This window comes from Miscanthus floridulus, chromosome 18, assembly GCF_019320115.1.
Source record: "Miscanthus floridulus cultivar M001 chromosome 18, ASM1932011v1, whole genome shotgun sequence".
In the NCBI taxonomy this organism is placed as follows: Eukaryota; Viridiplantae; Streptophyta; class Magnoliopsida; order Poales; family Poaceae; genus Miscanthus; species Miscanthus floridulus.
Window position 1 is genome coordinate 135594656 of NC_089597.1, and position 20602 is coordinate 135615257.

The following is a 20602-nucleotide window of genomic DNA, read 5'->3' on the forward strand; positions in this document are numbered from 1 at the left end:
TCACTGGTCCCACTGCACTACGGTGCTCCAAGGTTCCAATGTGCCCATGGCTAAGGTGGTGGTGGAGAATGGGTACAGAATGCATGGTGTTTAGGACGGCCCGTCCATTGATGTTGTTGGAGGCAATGAACAAGAATTAGGGGTCGAAGGGGAAGCAACTCAGGATAACATGGATTTGGATGGTCAGTTGATGTAGGAGTAGTTTCATTCAACTACAGTAGGCTGCATAAGCAATGACTTTGATGTGAATGAGTTCGAACGGAAAGAGGAGGAGCAGGAGGAGGGGACAGGATCGGTGATGTAGTTAGCAGTGATTCAGACATTTCTGATGATGACCAAGGAGGTATAGATGCTATGCCAACACCGGTTGATGCCATGCCAGTACCAGTATCAACTAAGGTTTGCATGGTATCTAGGCTTAGGGTAGACTAGTCACAGATTTGGTAGCAGATGATACCTCCTATGATTCATGGGCCAGAATTAGCGAAGCGCAGCAGTATGTTCCACCACCACCTTACACAGCGACTGAGCTTAAGCAACTAAGGTCGATGAACATACCTTTCAGGGGCATTCCGAACTATAGGGATGTTAGCATGACGGATATGACAGTTTGTGACATCGGTCTCCAGATGTGTAGAAAATCATTGTATGACCATGAGAAAGAAACCCTTAGGAAGGGGATGATATTCAATGCAACGTCAGAGATGAAGCTCTTCCTTCAGGACTATGTTGTGTACCACCACAGGCCGTACACTGTTACTCATTCGTACCAGGAGTTGAGGTACCACGTGATGTACAAAAATGGTTGTATGTGGAGGTTAAATGCACGAAAGAGACATAGTGATGGCAAGTGGAGGATAAGTAAAGCTGTCGAACCCCACACTTGCCTAACAAATAGGGGGAAGGAAAAACATCAACAACTCACTGCACGTTACCTTGCCCATCGTATATTGGGGCTCGTTGATGACAATAACGACATTTCGGTGTCTTATTTACAACAGTCCATATCTAGATTCGTTGAGTACGATATGAAGTACGGAAAGGCTTGGCGTGCTAAGCAAATTGCCCTGCCGATTCGATGGGGTAGTTGGGAGGAAGTGTACAACAGGGTGCCCCGCATCTTATATGCAATGCATTACTACAACCTTGGCTTGTGAAAGCATCTAGGCCCCTAGTTGGGTTTTGGTGATTAATGGCAATATGTGATTACTGTGACTAGCGTATGTTTTGTAGAGACAATTAAGTCAGGTCACGGTAATGGAGATCGACTGGGCAATCATGGTGGTCATGCCCTACAATGGAAATCATTTTAGTTTTCAAAGGATGGACGATAAGGTTAAGGATGGACTAGTTCTAAGTGTTATTTGGAGTTGAAGAGACACTTAGAGTAGTTTATGACTTTGTTTATCCTTTGGCTGTACTATTAAGGGGGGTATGGATGGGTAGCTTGACCTAGTTGAGTCTAGTGAGTTAGGTGTGGTACACACTTGCTAAATCTAGCACTAGGTAGCTCCAAAATAGCCCTTAGATTCAATGGAGCAAACTTCATTCACGTATGATCGAGAGTTGGAAGTGAATAGAGGGTCAAATACTGACCGAACGCTGGCTCCGATGTGACCAGACACTGGCTCAGGGTCCGTTCAGTTCATTTGACCGAGGTATTTTTGTCTGGTGCGACCAGACGCTGAAAGGTCAAGTGACCGGACGCTGAGGGCCAGCGTCCGGTCGACTCTAATAAGGTTCTAGAGAGGGAAAATCACGACCAGACGCATAGCGTCCGGTCACACTGTAAACACTAGAGTTCAGAGTGAACTGACTGACACATCCGGTCAACATGACCAGAGCGTCTGGTCACTCCGCAGAGGCACATAACGGTTCATTTTTTAGCCCATGTTATAAATATTTCCTCCATTCGTGTGTGGGGGTACTTTTGCGCATTCCAACAGCTAAGAAACATCTTTGAGAGTGCCAAGAAGAGCAAGGTCCTACTAAGGTGATTGAGATTTGAGAATCCCAAAAAGAGCCCTCATTACTGAGATCAAGAGTAGCAAAGTGTGCATCCACCCTTCTCATTAGGCTTATCGTGGTCAAGTGAGAGTTCGTGCTTGTTACTCTTGGTGATCGCCATCACCTAGATGGCTTGGTGATAATTGGGAGATTGGTGATCATCCGACGGTGCTTGTGGATGACCCAACTCAAGTTGTGAGCGGTGATGGGTGATTCACCACGACGAAGTGTCGAAGAATCAACCCGTAGAGAGCATTTGATCCTTGCGTGGATCAAGGGGGAGCTACACCCTTGCGTGGGTGCTCCAACGAGGACTAGTGGGGAGTGGCAACTCTCTGATATCTCGGCAAAACATCACCGTGTTCCTCCTTCTCTCTCTTTACTTTTAGCATTTACTTTGAGCAGTTCAATTCTTGTCTTTTACATTCCTAGAATTGTCATGCTAGAGTAGGATTGGAACTTAGGGTGCTAAACTTTTGTGCGTTAGATTAATAGAAACATTTTCTAGGCATAAGGGATTAATTGGGCTAAACGTAGAGTTTAATTATTGCAAAGAAATTTAAAATTAGCCCAATTCACCCCCCTCTTGGGCATCTTGATCCTTTTAGCTTGAAATGGTTTGTGGACACCGGAGGGATGCTTTTTTGGGACCCGGTGAGGCATGTCCTCTATCGTGTGTTCTGGTCATTCGCGTAAAAGGAACATGCATTCCAGTTTTGTCGGCCAGTCGTACTTGTTGATGGCACTTTCCTAACAGGAAAGTACAGGGGCACCTTGATGAAAGCTGTTGTTGTTGATCCTGAGGACCAGATAGTACCCATGACTTTTGCTTTAGCAGAGGGAGAGAACAATGAATCGTGGTCATGGTTCATGCGTCTTCTACGTGTACAAGTGCTTGGCCCATCTCGCACTATATGTTTGATCTCGGACCGTCACCCAGGGCTTCTTAATGCTGCAACTGAGCATATAGATGGGTTCCCGCCTCTAGTGCATAGATGGTGCATGAGACACTTTACCGCTAATTTCTGGCGATGTCAGCGGAAGCAGGAGGTATGTGACAAGGTAAAGGCTCTATGTTATGTACGTACAGAGCACCAGTTTAAGGAGACAAAGAGAGAACTAGACAAGATGGTAAATGAAGCGGAAAAATCCTGGTTAGAGGCGCAGATGGAACAGAAGGCTCAGTGGGCGTTAGCATATGATGAGAGGGGTTTTAGGTATGATATCATGACCACTAACTCCTCGGAGTCCTTCAATCGTGTATTCACCAGAGTTTGATCATTGCCTATGTCTTGAATTATTAAGTTATCCTTTCATAAGTGCAACGAATATTTTATGAAGAGGTGGAAACTTGCACATAGGAATATAGCTGAGCAGGGGCGTTTTGGAAAGGCCAGAGCTAAACATTTGAAGAAGGCTAAGGAATTGGCCAAGCAGCACACCACCGAGCCGTATGGACCCTGCCGCCATATCTTTAGTGTACGGGGCAAGGGTGGCACAACCTTGGGCGGCGAACATTATGGTGGACGAAACTACCGAGTTGATCTTGAAAAGGTAGAGTGCAGTTGCAACGTCCCTCAGATCATGCATGCCCCTTGCTCTCATATGATCATGGCCTATAGGGTTCGTGGGTACAACTATGAGGATCTGCCATATATGTCACCCTTGTATCTCCGTTCGAACACCATTAGTATTTGGGAGATGAGCTTCGAGCCATACCTTGACCCGACACAGTGGCCACCTTATAATGGTTATGACTACGTGTCACATCTGGATCTAATGAAGGTAGGGAAGGGTAGGAGGAAAAAGAAGCGACTCAAGGGGACATGGACGCTATGAGAGGGTACGACGAAGACATGTATGATGGGGGAGACTTCAACAAGACTCGTGGCAGGAATCTTTGCTCCGTTTGCAAAGAATCTGGTCACAAGGCTAGCAGATCATAGAAGGCGAGGGCAGCAAGTGCTTTCATATTGTGTTCATATTGCATAACAAGTAGTTTAAATTTTGCAATGCTACATAGTGTTAATTTGAATATTGTTAATTTGAATGTTCTAACCCTTTGTTTATCAATTTGTAACAGGATGACCCCTCCCACGCCGCACCAAATGTATCCCCTTCTTGAGGTGGAGTACGATGACCCCCTTCTTCAACTGGACGACGAGGTTTCCAAGAGGCATTCGAGGGATCCTTACATTTTTGGGACTTAGTTTGTTACGTCGAACTTATGTCGAACGAATATTGTCGTCCAAAACTTGTAGACTCATAAATCAATGAAAATGTTATGTGGCAACTTGTCGTCCATTTATTTGCTTCATATTCATTTCAACTTGCGCGCGGTCACGGCATCACTTGTAGTTGTTTACAACACCGACAACAGCTCAATTGAGGCTGGTCAGTTTCTGTCCGCATCACTACCGTGCCGTGGGCTATGGCGCATCACTGTCGCACTGTGGACTATGGCGCGATAGAACCTGGGCTATGGCGCTGCAGAACCAGTGGGCTATGGCACTGCATTCGAGATAATTTCACTCGATTATGTTCGTTTTATAAATTCTCAACGCATGATTCAAATAGATGGGATCACTTAAGATCTACCATGGGTAATCCAAGTACATGATACATGGGTACAATACATCAATTGTTCAAATGGAATATAAGACAACACAATGGAATTTCTAGTATATAGCTACATTGATCATTAATAAAGCATGGAACTAATAGACGGCGCAATAAAAAACCCTCAGTCAGAAACATACTAAGTAAGCAACTCGTCGTCCGAGTATCAATTCTCAACCACAACCCTGTTGCTGTGGCTAGGCTCACCTCATTGCCCCGATCTTCCTTTCACCTGTAGTAAGTGGCCTCCGCTTCATCTGCGGCCTCTGTGGCCTGAGTGAAGAATGTGTGAAAGCTCTAGTTTGGTTTTATTGAATTGATAAAACCCTAAGTGCTAACCTAGTTTATCAAGTGGTCATGAGATAGGTAGCACATTCCAAGTGGTGAAGAAAATAAAGATCAAGACAAGATGATGTCGATGCCATGGTGATGATCAAGTGCTTGGACTTGAAAAGAAGACAGAGAAAAACAAAAGGCTCAAGGTAAAGGTATAAATAATAGAAACCACTTTGTTTCAGTGATCAAAATACTTAGAGAGTGTGATCACATTTAGGTTTGATAGCCATAGTATTAAGAGGGGTGAAACTCATATCGAAATGCGGTTATCAAAGTACCACTAGATGCTCTAACTCATTGCATATGCATTTAGGATCTAGTGGAGTGCTAACACCCTTGAAAATGTTTGTGAAAATATGCTAACACACATGTGCACAAGGTGATACACTTGGTGGTTGGCACATTTGAGAAAGGGTTAGAAACTTCACCGGCGGAGTGTCTGCCCATAGAGTGCGGACAGTCTGACGGTGCCACCGGTGCTCTATATAGAAAAGACGGAGGTCACTGTAAGTGACCAGACACTGGTCTCGGTTGGACCAGCGCATTCGGTCAGTGGTAGCAGAGGGCGCGCGGTTTCGGTCTCATGACCGAACGCTGGCACGAAAACTGACCGGACGCTCAGGGCCCAAGTCTGGTCAGTCTGACGTATGATGATGTTGAGTGATTGGACGTTGTGTGTGTCCGATCGAGCATGACTGGACGCGTTCGGTCGTGATTTTTCGCTTCTAGATGCTTACTAGAAACGATCGGACGCTGAGGTCTAGCGTCCGGTCACTTTGGAGCAACACGTCCGGTCACCACTTAAGTGTACTGATGACTGTTGAGATCGGACGATCAGCATTTGAAGCCGTTAACACGTGGCAAGCATTGGGCGACCAGACATTGGGGCCCTACGTCCGGTCGATATGATCGGAGTGTCTAGTCACCTCGTGTTGTGCCTAGTGAAGGGGTACAACAGCTCTATTTCGTGGAGGCTTCTATTTAATCCCCATGGTTGACTCTAGCTCACCCTCTTAGCCATTTGCATTGATATAACAACCTTGTGAGCTTAACCAAAGCCCTCCCACTTATCTTCATCATAGATTCAACATCTTTATGAGATTGGGAGTGAATCCAAGTGCGTTGCTTGAGTGTTTGCATCTAGAGACACTTGGTGTTCGTGTTTCGCTGTGGGATTTGCTTGTTACTCTTGGTGGTTACCGCCACCTTGATGGCTTAGAGCAGCGTGGATCATCGAGCAGAGGTTGGTGATTGTCTTTGGCTCTGATCGTGGTGATTGTGAGGGATTCTTGACCTTTCCTCGACAGAGAGCCAAAAGATACTCTAGTGAATTGCTCGTGGCTTGTGTGATCATCATCTTGTGTTGGTTGTGCGACACCTTATTGAGGGTTTGGCATGTGATGTCAATTAGCGCATGAACCTCCAAGTAAGTGAATCGCCACAATGAGGACTAGCTTGCCGGCAAGCAAGTGAATCTTGATAAAAAATCATTGTGTCATCATTTGATTGCTAGGTGATTGGTCTTCATTGTTATTTATTCTTGTGATTGATTGGTTCAATTCTTGACTCGGCGGTATAACCATCTTGCTCACTCTCTTTACATTACCGTAAACTAGTTATCAAGCTCTTTAGTGTAGCTAGTTGTGAGAGCTTGTTAGTTTAGTTAGTGTGTCTCTTTAGTTAGCCTTTGAGAGTACACTAACTTAGTGTAGTGACATAGTTATTGTGTGGATAGAAACTACGTAAACTAGAATTGTGGTAGGTAGCTTGCATTTTTAGTAGGCTAGCGCAACACTCGCTTTGCCTCATAATTGTCTAACCGGTTTGTGTTAGTGTTGTTGTAGAAATTTTTAATAGGCTATTCACCCCCTTCTAGCCATTAGGACCTTTCAATGTGTCATCCTCCTCCTCCACCTGTAAGTCCGCCGCTGCTAGAGCGATGAGCTCGTTCAGTCTGCCAGTGTCGTCCTCAGCCTCCTCCGCCTGTAAGCCCGTCTCTGCTAGAGCGATGAGCTCGCTCAATCTACTAGTGTCGTCTTTAGCCTCCCCCGCCTGCAAGCCCACCTCTGTTAGAGCGATGAGCTTGCTAAGTCTAGCAGTGTCGTTCTCATCCTCGTCCTCCTCATCAGACAACACAATCGACGATTCAACGGTGCGATCAGTTCGCTTTCTGTGCTCATCTAACTTCTTTTTCTCGTACCTTGCATGAGTCACCTCTATAGTATGTTCATCGTTGCATCCAATCCCTTCATGTATAAAATGCAATCAGTTAGCAACATGATTATATTACATTTAAAATTAGGCAACGAAAAAAGGCTTTCAAGCACTCACTGGCACATAATGCAACAACATGTTCGTTCAAGACCTGCATCTGTACTCTTGTCTCCTCCCTTGCCCCTTCCTTTGCCCTCTCCTTCTCTACCATCATCCATCTCTCCAATCCCTATTTGTCAAGCCCAACTTCGATCGGGTTACAAATATCGCGTTGTCTAGTAAACTCACGCATCTTGTCTTTGTGATGTTTAACAAAAAGGTTGACATAGTCAGGTCCATATCCCCTCTTCCGTAGAATTACTTGCTTCCCCTTCAGTTCATCCAAGAACTTAGCTTGACCATCATAACATTCTCACCTGTATTTCTCAGTGCTCTGTTCAAACAAAAAATTATATCATATATGTCTTAGCAAAAGAAACAAAATACGATTTCATGGTTACCATAAAAATAACCAATCTCATCATAGTCAACTATATAGCCGTAATAATTGCCTATTTCAAGCTCCGAAGGGACTAGACCGTAGTTGGATTTAACACCACATTCGCACTTGACTGGAGGTGCTTTATAAATTAACATTTCTTTCTTCTTTTGCTTTGCCTTTGGAGGTTCTTTTGGTCATTGGTTCTTAGGACCATACAACCACTCCTTGAAATGATAATTCGCCATTGAATACACCTAAATAACGTGACATTAGTACATGAACACATATAGCTCAATATTTCAACATAAAACACTTTGCACTTACTTCATGCTTGTTTGGACACAAACTTCAACGTATTCTTAGGATTTATCACAGCTCGATCTCTATAATTGTACAGAGGAGGTTCCTCGAGTCATCTAACTGCAGCTAAGTACTTCTCTTTAGCTGTCATTAGAGGGGGTTAGGGGGAGGTGAAACCCACTGCTCGAAGTGCTCTCGTAGATATCGCCCTCTCCACCGATCATCGAAAAGGAGGTACCTATGGTCAAACTTGTCTGCATCGTCGATCCACTGAAAAACACCTCTCATGACCCTACACAACAAAATTCTAATAAAATATTAGTAACCTAGTAATACAAATGAAGAAAAAAAACACACGAAAACAATTATTTACATTAAAACGATTGCATGTGTAGAAACAACGAACCGCTGTGTCCGGATGTCTCGATTGAAACACGTCGATCGGACGACCACGGTCACAGTTAGGGACAGGGAGTTTAGGAGGGATGGGGACATCTTTGCTAGACTCGTCGGGGTATAATTCTCTAGGACAACCCTGTTTTCACCACAACTGCTCCCGAAATATGTCTTTCATCTAATAAAACGGTTCAAATTAAACATCAATCAAAACAACGCAAATTAATATAAAATATGATCATTTGCATTACAACTCAAATAATATAACCAACACTTATAGCAACAAAAATATACATGGTAAACATACTTCTAACTAAATAATTAACCTTAATATTGACAAAATCAAACTAATATCTTCCTTCAAACTGTAGACCATAGTTTCCAAACATAATTTTTCTCCTAACCTTAACTCTTATTCATAATATTCTCATCCACCATTCAAACGAAAATAAAAAGTACGTCATTAACGAGGACGAGGAGGGAGGGAGACGACCGGGGAATGGAAGGGAAGGGAGGGAGGCGGCAACGGAGGGCCGGACAGGCGGCGGGCGCGGCGGCTAGGCGCGGGCAGGCGGGCTTGCTGCTCGGGCAGGGGAGACTAGCCGCGGGGTGTTTATTCGGCTCTGTCGCGCCAAGATCGGTGGCGCGGCAGGCCCTGCCACGTCAACGGTCAGCCTTTCCGGTCGTCGTCACGTCATCCCCTCGCCGCGCCACTATGCACATGGCAATAGGCACGGCCAAAAGTGTTAGTTTTGAAAAAAAATGTTATATTTAAAATTAATTTACAAAAAATGTTAAAATTTAAGAAAAAAATTCCCTCCTGCCCACTACTACTACAGTTCTGTCAACTGGGGTACATTGTCCCACAACCACCCCGAAGATTAACCTTTTTACACTTAACTCTGCCGTTAAATCCTTCCCGGCATATCATCGTCGTCATCACTGCTAACTAGTACGGGCAGTTTTACAGAAAGGCCCCTGAGCGAGAGGGGTTTCCAGCGAAGGCCAACACATTTCCGGACGGGACGGGCACAAGCACAAGGCAACAATCGGAGTCGGAGGCACCGCACGCCGCCCCACCCGCGCGCAGCACCAGCACCAGCACCAGCACCAGCACACACTCCCCCGCCGATCTCGCCGGCCGGTGGCCCTCGCCGCCGGCGATACCCACCACCCTCCCTACCCCCAGCCGCCCGCCCACGCCCTCCGCCCGGGGGGCGATGGAGGCGGCCTTCGACGCCTACTTCCGCGCCGCGGATCTGGACCGCGACGGCCGCATCAGCGGCCAGGAGGCCGTCGCCTTCTTCAAGGGCTCCGGCCTGCCCCAGCCTGTCCTCGCACAGGTGACCCTCAGATCTCCCCTCCCCTCCCCTCCCCTCACCAGCGCCGCTCCTGCCCCGGCGATCTGCGCAGTCCAGCCACCCCGTGTGGTTCGAATCGCGGGGTGCCTGGTCGGTGCAGGCTAGTTGCTCGGCCGGAATTCCAAGCTCCCGTGGGCTACGGGAGCCGATATTTGGAGCCTGCGTTGCTCATTGTGGTTTATGGGGGTGGATGTCGCTGTGTTCTAGCCCTTCCTTTCACACCGCCCGAGTGGAATCAACTTTAGTTGCTTTTCAGTGCTTCGTGTTCACATGCTTAGACGTCTGCTGCTACTCCTGCCTTGATCTAGCTGTGTAATTACGCACTCTAGCTCGCAATTTGCTTGTTCTGTTCGTGTATGTATACCATGGTTGGCTAACCGACTCATTTAAGCTTGGAACATCGATTGGGGTTTCTACGATTGTGCTTGCTTGCTCATTAGCAAGTGTTGAGAACCGAGGTTTAGGCCCCAGATTGGGGCTTTCCATTTGTGTGGCATGAGCCTGAGATGGTCTTGGGATCCAATCTGAGCGGAAGTACAAGATTACTTTAGTGAATTGCTGTTCCAAAACTGTGGACCTTTTTTTTTTCCTCATTTATATTAAATATTTAGCACATTTCGTGTGTTAGTTGGAGGAATGGCCACCAGCCCGTTCTTTGGACCTCAGCAGAACTGCACATTTCACTTCTGCTATCCAAATCAACTCTGCAATCAGTCACGATTTTTTTCTTTCTTTCTTTTTTTTTTTTTGCAAAATGCAACCTATTGGAGTGCTGTTATTACTATTAGTAATTCAAACACTATTGAACCGCACACTTCATTTCTATTTACTTCCACTCATGGCTTTGTATTTTTTCTCTTCTCTGGTTCAGATTTGGACGTATGCTGATAGAAATCGGTCTGGTTTTCTTGGGCGCGAAGACTTCTTCAATTCACTCAAACTCGTCACAGTAGCTCAGAGCGGCCGAGAATTGACACCTGATATTGTTAAATCAGCATTATTTGGACCAGCTGCTGCGAAAATCCCTGCTCCTCGGATAAATGTTTCTACACCTGCTCCTCAGACAAATAGCGTAGCTAGCCTCCCGAATGCCACTCAAGCACCACGCCCTGTTCAACAGAGTCCTGCACCAGGTCCTGTTCAACAGAATCCTGCCATAAGAGGTACACAAGGGCTTCCTGGTGCATCGCCAAATCCACAAGTCAGGCCGCCACAACCTCCAAATGCAAACACTGTGCCTCCTGCTCATGGTCAGGGAGTTGCTTCAAGGCCACCCATGGGAAGTGGTCCTACTGGGATAAACCATACTAGTTCAACCACATCAAGTCTAGCTACTGATTGGTTCAGTGGTAAGAGAAGTGCAAGTCCGTTGGGTGCAACTTCACAAGCTCCAACCAGAGGTATTTCTCCGCAGGCCAACCTTAGCAGTGCGGGGATCTCAGCGCAGCATTCAACTCCTGTACCGGGCTACAATTCTCATACGCCAGGTGCTACAACACCTGTCAATGCAAATTTGACAAATTTGAACGTGATGTCTTCCCAACCATCAGTTAATGACTCCAAGGCATTGGTGCCCTTGGGTAATGGATTGTCATCGAACTCAACTTTTGGTGCTGACCCTTTCTCTGCAACTTCACAACCGAAACAGGGTTCACCTTTGCCCCCCAATGTTCCAAATAATCTGCCGAGCTCTACACCTCCTGCCTCTGCTGGACATCATCACCCTCCTAAGCCAATACAGGCTGGTCCTGTGCAGGGTATATCCTCCCTTTCTTCTAATACTAGCCAGTTGCCACACAGTCAGCCAGCTCCGAGGCAACAACAATTTAATGCTACACCAAGTGCTCCAGGACCAGTGAGTTCAAATATTCCCAGTGGACAAATTCCTTCAAACCCAAGCCAATCTCAGGCCCCATGGCCGAAAATCACTCAAGTAGATGTCAGAAAATATATGATTGTATTTATCAAGGTAGATAGGGATCGTGATGGGAAAATCACTGGTGAAGAGGCAAGGAATCTATTTTTAAGTTGGAGGCTGCCAAGAGGTACATCACGTCTCTTTATATTTACTCTTCCTGTTTTAGATACCATAATTCATAGCCCTTGCGCGCTATATTTTTTGTCCTGTTGACTGTTGACTGTTGATGATTCTACAAATTACGTATCAGTAATGGAAGTATTGTTTAACCTGCAGACACATCAATACACTTGTGAAATAAGAATTGCTTGTTTTAGATGGCCGTTTATTGTTTGTAGTTTCCCCCATACCATTGTTCTTTTGCTGCGAAACATGTATTTTAGATGATTTATTAGATTTATCCTTAGTTTTTGTGGATGCCAAATTCATTCCGAACTGGTTGCATGTTACTACTTGTGTCAATACATGTATACATTGTTGCTCAGTTATTTTTCTCTTTCCTAGCATCACATTGAGTTCACATATTGTTCCTCATATTGTTGGGTCCATGTTTTATATTTGCTGGGAATTATATTTTTGGGAATCAAGTGTCTCGGAGCATTACCACAATGCTATGATATTCCTTATTTCAATTTACAACTTCTTGTCTTATCAATGGCAAAGTTGCCCTGAAGTGTTACGTATTACTATCTTGTTCCTCTACGTGAATTATTTCTGTTTCAAATTTCCTCTGAAATTGAGTTCCTATTCTTCTCATCTCTTGCTTCAAAAGTTCCTAAAAAAAATCTGCCTCTCCACCTACAGATATCTTAAGGAAGGTGTGGGATTTGTCTGACCAGGATAAGGACGGGATGCTATCTTTCAAGGAATTTTGTATTGCTGTGTACTTAATGGAGAGACACCGAGAGCATCGTCCTCTTCCTGACACAGTAACGGATGCTATTTGGGCTGAGGGCACCGCACTACCCTCTACTGGCCAGTTTGCCGAAAATCTTAGTGCCCCTGCTCCTCAAGCAAGTGCAGGTATTCATCCAAAAGAAATTTTTTTATTACTGACTTCTAAGGAAGTAACTTGTCAATGATGTTGTTTTTACTGAACACTTGTTGAAGGATACACAAGTAGAACAATGCAAGGACCACATCATGGGATGCTTCCCTCATCAATGAAGCCACCATCTCGAAGGCCTCTTCCTTTAGATGCTGATGATACTGTTAAGGCAGAGCAACAAAAGCCAAAGGTTCCTGTCTTGGAGGAACATCTAGTTGGCCAGCTGAGCAAGGAGGAACAAGATACACTGGATGCAAAGTTTAAGGAAGCTTCAGACGCTGATAAGAAAGTATATTCCTCTCTTGTATTGTTTCAACTTTCAAGAGCCTTAATGTCTTAAGATTCGTAGAGCAGACGGAAATAGTACATATATTGGGCATTTGATTACTGTCTTCACTTTGACCTTACTCCATTTTGCCCCAAACATGCAGCTTGAGATCAAAGTTTGGGCATATAGTTGTAAATGGTCCAAATATATTTGAAGCAATTTTGCTCAACTGGTCTAGTGTTGTTTCTATTCATAGTTGACAAAAAATATATGGCTAAACTAATACATAAGAAGCTATCATTTCTGTTGTACCAGTATGGTAGCAAATCTTTCAAAATGCTCATGTGTCACACGATTGTATTTCTTGAATTTCCCATTTGCATAAAATGTTTAAAAATGTGAAAACTAGAACACGATAGAATTCTTTAGTACACAAACTAATGTTCAGAACATTGTTTACATATTCCAATCCATATTTCAAATGTCAAATTGAAATGGTAGCGGTGTTTGATCTCTATAGATTGTGTTGATGAGCGGAACTCAAGGTTGTGAGCGACTTCATACAATTTTACTCATGTTATTATAACATGATATTCTGAATCTTCTATGAAGGTCCAAGAGTTGGAGAAGGAGATCCTTGATTCTAGAGAGAAGACCGAGTTTTATCGCACGAAGATGCAGGAGCTTGTAAGTATTCTCTGGCAATATGTACTATAAATGCAAACATGTATTTGATTCAGTCTTTACTGTGCTAGTTTCAGTTTCCTTTATAGCATTTCCATTCAACCTCTGCTGTCATGTTTCATTTGTTAACCAGCCCTAGCTGCCTAACCATTTTGTACTAACTTGACAAAAAAAAAAACATTTGTGCCGATTTAGTTGGAGTCTACAGATGAAACCCAACAAGAGGCATATACAAAGATGATTTAACATATATATAAAGTGCTGGGCTATAGTGCATAGTTTAACATGAGCTAATGAGCGATATTTGTGTCCTAATTTAATGTATTCATGCCTGACTTATTTTCGTTATATTGTCCTAGATTCTCTACAAAAGTAGGTGCGAGAACAGGTTTAATGAAGTCTCAGAAAGTATGTCTGCTGATAAACGTGAGGTAATTTTCCTTCTGTAACCTTTGATTAGTTGAGCTCTCTGATTCTATTTCCTACCTTTTTTGGGTAATTATCGTTTGTAGAAGATCCTGGTGGTTTCTGAAGTGCTGGCAGAAGCAGAAAAGTTTGATGAAAATAATCTCTAGTATCTCATACCGTTTTTACTTCATTTGTATAAGCTTCCTGTTGTTACATGCTCCTGGAATAAGTACAAGTCTTTAGATCTCATGAGACCATCTTTAGTGGAATCATATCATATATTACTTTAGTAGAAGCTAGAAGAAGACTTTTGGGCATTATAATTTGTGTTACAATTTGACTAATGTCCTATGAAGTCCCTTGTATGATGGCATGTAAGAGTGGCTACTCTTTGTTCTAATGCTGTTTTATATGAATCTCACAGCTATCAATTCTATATTCAGGTCCAATCCCTTTCTGCAAAATATGATGAGAGATGCAAGAAGGTTGGAGATGTGGCATCAAAGCTAACAATGGATGAGGCTACTTTCCGTGAGATCCAGGTATATTTGTGATTCTATTAGAATGCTGGCAACTTCATCCTCGAGATCTGGCTGTGAGCATATTATTATTATTTTGTATGTTTGCAGGAGAAGAAGTTGGAAATTTATAACGCCATAGTTAAGCTGCAAAAAGGGGATGAAAGTGATGAGAAGCTTCAGGTTTGTATTTTTTTGTTCATCCAATATCTTTCATTGCATCATGCTTTACATCTGTTGTCTGATCTCCTTTGCCCTCTGTTTATAGGAGCGGGCTAATAAGATACAGTCAGATCTTGAGGAGCTTGTGAAATCTTTGAATGAGCAATGCAAGAGATATGGGTTGAGAGCTAAGCCAACTACTTTAGTGGAGCTTCCTTTTGGTACTTGTTACTATCCTCTTTGTTTCTTCACTTTTATCCAACATTTGCTTGTTTAAATGGATACTGTACACTGATTCCCTGTCCGTCAGCTATGAGCTAATACAACAACAACAACAACAACAACAAAGCCTTTAAGTCCCAAACAAGTTGGGGTAGGCTAGAGTTGAAACCCAGCAGAAGCAATCAAGGTTCAGGCACGTGAATAGCTGTCTTCCAAGCACTCCTATCTAAGGCTAAGTCCTTGGGTATATTCCATTCTTTCAAGTCTCCTTTTATTGCCTCTACCCAAGTCAACTTCGGTCTTCCTCTGCCTCTCTTCACGTTACTATCCTGGCCTAGGATTCCACTATGCACCGGTGCCTCTGGAGGTCTCCGTTGGACATGTCCAAACCATCTCAACCGGTGTTGGACAAGCTTCTCTTCAATTGGTGCTACCCCTAATCTATCACGTATATCATCGTTCCGAACTCGATCCCTTCTTGTATGACCGCAAATCCAACGCAACATACGCATTTCCGCGACACTTATCTGTTGAACATGTCGTCTTTTCGTAGGCCAACATTCTGCACCATACAACATAGCAGGTCTAATCGCCGTCCTATAAAACTTGCCTTTTAGCTTCTGTGGTACCCTTTTGTCACATAGGACACCAGATGCTTGCCGCCACTTCATCCACCCTGCTTTGATTCTATGGCTAACATCTTCATCAATATCCCCGTCTCTCTGTAGCATTGATCCTAAATATCGAAAGGTATCCTTCCTAGGCACTACTTGACCTTCCAAACTATGTTTACTAAAATCAATCTTAAATTATGTTTACTTGCATCATGATATCTATGTTCATGAAAACAATCTTAAGTAGCTCTTGCTAATTTTCTTTGTATCAGATAGTCCATGCACTGTTCATTGCAACATCTAATTTGTTTCAGGGCTTCATCTATCCCAATTCCCAGTTGCTTAATGAGATCCTGCTCTTTGCCTTTTTTCGTTTTTAGGTTGGCAACCTGGAATTCAAGAGACAGCTTATGCATGGGATGAAGAATGGGATAGATTTGGAGATGAGGGTATGCTAACTTCAATCTTGATTGTACCACCATGTTCATTATTCAATGCGTGTTTATGTTGACCATTTGCATATTAAACTATATATGCTGCTCCGCTTGCATTTTTCCAGGATTCTCTATAATAAAAGAACTAACAGTTGAAGTGGAGCCTCCCATTGCACCAAAGAGTCAGCCTACTGAAGATGTTAAAGCATCTATAAATGGGGCATCAACAGAAAAAGAAGACAACAAGGGTGACAAATCTGCTGCTGCTGCGGAGCAGGCAGTGGAACCTGAAACAACACCATCGAATATCAAACCAGAGTCAGCAAAAAGCCCTCCAGTTAGTCCTGTCAAGAACAAAGAGGATGGTTCTGATGAACGTGATAAAAAGCAATCTGGAACAAATGACATCTCACCACGTGCCACTGAGAGTATCAGGTATAGATTCTGCTTTTCTTTTTATATGATAGATAGATACACGTGTCTTGCTAGAGAAAAAGAAACATTGTTTGTGAATAACATTTAGTTTCAATATAACCGTAACCTCTTGCAGCTAATCTTCTTTATCAATTCTTTTGGTGACAAAATATTACACGTCGAGGCATGACCTCGCATGTAGCTTAAACTCTATAGGCCATTGGCTTCTCCTATAAGCCAGGCTTCTGACAGCGCAATATATTGTTAGTCTCTATTGTATAGGAAAGTTGGTTCCTGAACGTTTTATGTGAAACATGCTTCTTGCATGCTGGAAATATAGCATAACTTTTTTTGTTGGAAGGGAAGCTTGAAGGACACCAATTGTGTCGAATTATTGACCCCTCTCAGTTTGACAGTATTTATTAGTATTTTGTTTTTATTAAGCTATCTTCCTAATTGCACTGGTGAATTTTGTAGCAACCGTGGAGCAATGGATTCCCCTACTCATGGAGATAAAACCCATGATGGACACTCATGGGGCCCATCTTTTGATCATGGCGTGGATAATGACTCTCTATGGAACTTTGGTCATAAGGTTGGACTCTGTTCATTCTTTCTTGCATCGTGTCATACTGTTATGTTGTATTCATACTCTACTATCTAGCACTTACCTCTGTGATTTGTTTCTCAGGATGGTGAGAATGGTGATTCAGATCTCTTCTTTGGGCCACAAGGTCTTCCCCCGATAAGAACCGGAGGTTCCTCATCTGGTAGTTCATTTGTCAAGGAACAGAAGCCGTTCTTTGATTCTGTTCCTGGTACTCCAATGGAGAAACCTTTCTTTGATTCCATCCCAGGCACGCCAGTTCAGAAATCCGTCTTTGATTCCATCCCAGGCACACCAGTTCAGAAATCCGTCTTTGATTACTCTGTCCCTAGCACGCTGATGCAGAACTCAAGCTTTGATTATTCTGTCCCAAGCACGCCGATGCAGAAGTCACTCTTTGATTCCATTCCTGGTACACCGGTTCAGAGATCAGTATTTGATTCTGTTCCGAGTACGCCAATGCAGAGATCTGTTTTTGATTCTGTTCCGAGCACGCTGACGCAGAAACCATTCTTCGACTCTTTTCCAAGCACTCCAATGCAGAGATCACTGTTTGATTCTGGGCCAAGCAGAGCAGAATCTCCTACTGCCAGCAGCATGTATGGCAAAGAGCAAAAGGGATTCTTTGATTCTTCAGTCCCGAGTACCCCAATGTACAACTCAAGCTACACGCCAAGGTATAGCGAAGCAGGAGAAGATTCATTCGACACCATGTCCCAATACAGCTCATTTGGCATGCACGAGAACAATTCCTTTGGACAGCGCGACAGCTTCTCGAGATTCGATTCCTTCACGAGCAATGCTGACAACGGTGGCAATGACACCTTTGCAAGGTTCGATTCTTTCCGCAGCACTACAGATCAGGGTGGGGGCAACAGCTTCATGAGGTATGATTCCATGAACAGCAGCAGCGACCATGACAGAGGTGACCCGTTTGCGAGGTTTGATTCAATGAAGAGCAGTGACTACAACAGCCGGGGCTACTCATTCGATGATGAGGACCCCTTTGGAACTGGGACGTTTAAATCGACAGAGACCACGAGCAGCAGCCCGACGAAACATGGGACGGACACATGGAGCGCGTTTTGACAGGATGCAGGTATTGTATTATAGAGGTCATGCGCTTGTGCACCTTACTGCAGATATATACACACGTACAGGGGCAAGACAATTATTTTTGGCATGGGCCTCTGCTCCTCCACACCTGGGGACGGGAATGGGAAGTGAAGGAAAGGGATGGGACAGGGCTTTGCTTGTGTGTTTGCTTTGTGTTTAATTTTGTACCTAGGCTGGGAACATGAGTTTGGTGGGCTGCTGCTGCTGCTGCTGCTTATAAACATTCTTTATACGTTGTATTGTACAAGTACATGTACAAGATGCGAGTCAACCCGTTGGGTTGAGAAACTCTCGAGTGTTTTTTTTTTCCATGGCGTAGCGTTTTTCAGTTTCTCCAACATTTTCTGAGCTCTGTACAGACAGACAATGTGGCTGAGAAGTCAGAGTCTGGTTATGGGTTGCTACTTACTGCAATATATTGTGAGGCAGTTAAGTTGGTTCAGCGAGAAGTTGTATGGTTGCATTGTAAGAAAAAGCCAGCAAGTTGGAACATGTATAATGTGGTAATTGCAATCTACATCAAAAGTTAGACATCGACCACATCCTTCAGTTCTTCACCGTGGCAAGAAACAGTAAAATCTTTCGGTTCTTGCATAACTACTGCTGTCTGCAGATGTGGTGCGAGTGGAAGTGTGAAACTGTACTAGAGAGAGGACTTCGGGGGATCCATCGTTCACACAGGACTTGAGTCCCCGTTTTGCATCTACTTTTGTCCTGTTGGCTGGGCTGATAAGTCATGGTTGAAAGTATTATTGACTAATTTATTGTTTGAGAAAAATATTATTCGTTGACTGAAAAAATACGCCTTATAAGCTAAACGAATAGGGCGTTTGTTTTTGTCCCATCATCAAGATGAAACCGAGACGCTTTCATGCGTTGTCTGAAGATTCCGTCGTCGTCTTGTTTCTAGGCGATAAGCTCTGTACTGTTCCTAGGCGGGCGGCCACGTTGTCTTGCCACTCTCTCTGCACTACTGTAGCATGGCAGGTGCATTCACTGTCGCTGGTTTGGTCGCATGTGGCATCGCGTGCAACTCACTAAGAGCTAGCCACGTTCACACCATTTTATTGTCAATTTATCTGCGCCGCGTGCTTAAAATTGCCAGTCATCCTTGTTCACACATGGATCGGTGAATTATTTCTGGCGCTGAGATACAAGTTACAACTCCAAGCCGCCAATTAATAGGTAGAGCACCATTCATCTCAACGAGTTTGTTTGCAGCCTCTGGCTCTTCAAAAACAGTTTCAGCTCTGACTCCTCTGAAGAAGTGGTTTCTCAAAAAAAAAAAAGCTATAGACGTTTTGAAAAACGTTTGGCAAAGTGGGGTTTTTTTTTCTTCTAATTTTTTAATGTATAGAAGATATTAACAACCTGTTTGGAACACGGGAAATTTTTTGGTGTTTTTCTATGAGATTAAATTGATTTCTATGAAATTTTTACACGATTCCTGTAAAATTCCTGTGTTCCAAATAGACCCTAAATGTCCATAGTGCCCCTAATTATTTGACTTGTTGTATCATAACAATTCTTACATAGTAATTGGCAATCTTGCACCAATTAAATCTTATACTATTGGTCATGATTAAAGTAAACCATATTTTAATATTTTCTTAAGGAAGAATTTTTTTTGAGACTTCTTAAGGAAATGGAGGTACTGTAGATTAGATCACAAAACGTTTTGGGCCAAGGCCCACGGCCTGCAGCGCTCCCTCTCTTGCTCCTAGTCTCCTCTCCCTTCCGTCGAGGCAGCCACCGCTAAAGCTTTCTGTGCGCAGGCCGCCGCCGCCGCCCCATGGTGCGCTCGCATCGGCGCTGACACTGCTGCTCGCCGTCTCCCACGCCACCGCTCTCCCGCGCTGCCGCTTGCTCGTGCTGCGCCGTTGCCCGAACCGCCGCCCGCATGCTTCGCTCCAATGGTGAAGCGCCGCGCCGGCGTCGCCTCCGCGAGGAGAGAAGGGCACCATCGTCTTTGCTTCCGCGTGCGTCAGGCGGAGCCGTGAGATGCTACGTGTCCGTGCAGAAAGTGACCGACACGTAAATATTTATAGTTTTATCGTACGTCATCGGAGGTGCTTAGCACTCATTGACACATGATTTATACTGGTTCAGGCAACGTGCCATACGTCCAGTTTGAGTCAGTCGGTGATTTTATTCCTGAGCCCAAGTGCTCGAAGTTTGCAGTGAGGTTAGAAACGAGAAGAAGAAAGATGAGAAGTACAAGAGATCCGATCGGACTCTGGTAAGAGGGGCCGAGAATGACGGGAGCTCCGCTATATGCTAAGTGAACTTGACCTATCTGAATGAATCTATCCGTTGGAAGAGAGCACATCCCCTTTTATAGATAAAGTAGATGGCCTTACAAGTAAGAGGAAGAGAGTATGTGTGCTACTAAGTCTTGTTGCCCACGCCGACGGGTACAGGATGAAGGTAGGCGCCCGCAATACTGTTTGATGTCAGATGCACGTGGGAGGTTAC

The 20602-nt window shown here is 44.1% G+C and overlaps 1 protein-coding gene across 1 annotated transcript; it reads left to right on the top strand.

Annotated features, from left to right (window-relative positions):
- The first annotated feature begins 9381 nt into the window (after positions 1 to 9381).
- On the top strand, positions 9382 to 18569 carry LOC136520785 (uncharacterized). The gene is made up of 13 exons (XM_066514435.1): positions 9382 to 9696; positions 10586 to 11759; positions 12437 to 12655; positions 12743 to 12969; positions 13561 to 13635; positions 13992 to 14063; positions 14484 to 14582; positions 14670 to 14741; positions 14827 to 14941; positions 15937 to 16005; positions 16116 to 16425; positions 16882 to 16999; positions 17096 to 18569. Exons 1-13 carry the CDS (start codon positions 9574 to 9576, stop codon positions 18098 to 18100), a joined length of 3678 nt encoding a protein of 1225 aa, XP_066370532.1. The 5' UTR covers positions 9382 to 9573; the 3' UTR covers positions 18101 to 18569.
- Positions 18570 to 20602: the final 2033 nt, after the last annotated feature.

Bases quoted from the DNA above. Each gene is read 5' to 3' on its own strand.
- LOC136520785 (XM_066514435.1), top strand. From the start codon at position 9,574: ATGGAGGCGGCCTTCGACGCCTACTTCCGCGCCGCGGATCTGGACCGC. The intron at 14,742-14,826 runs GTTTGTATTTTT...CTCTGTTTATAG, and splicing joins AAAGTGATGAGAAGCTTCAG to GAGCGGGCTAATAAGATACA. The intron at 14,942-15,936 runs GTACTTGTTACT...TTTCGTTTTTAG, and splicing joins TTTAGTGGAGCTTCCTTTTG to GTTGGCAACCTGGAATTCAA.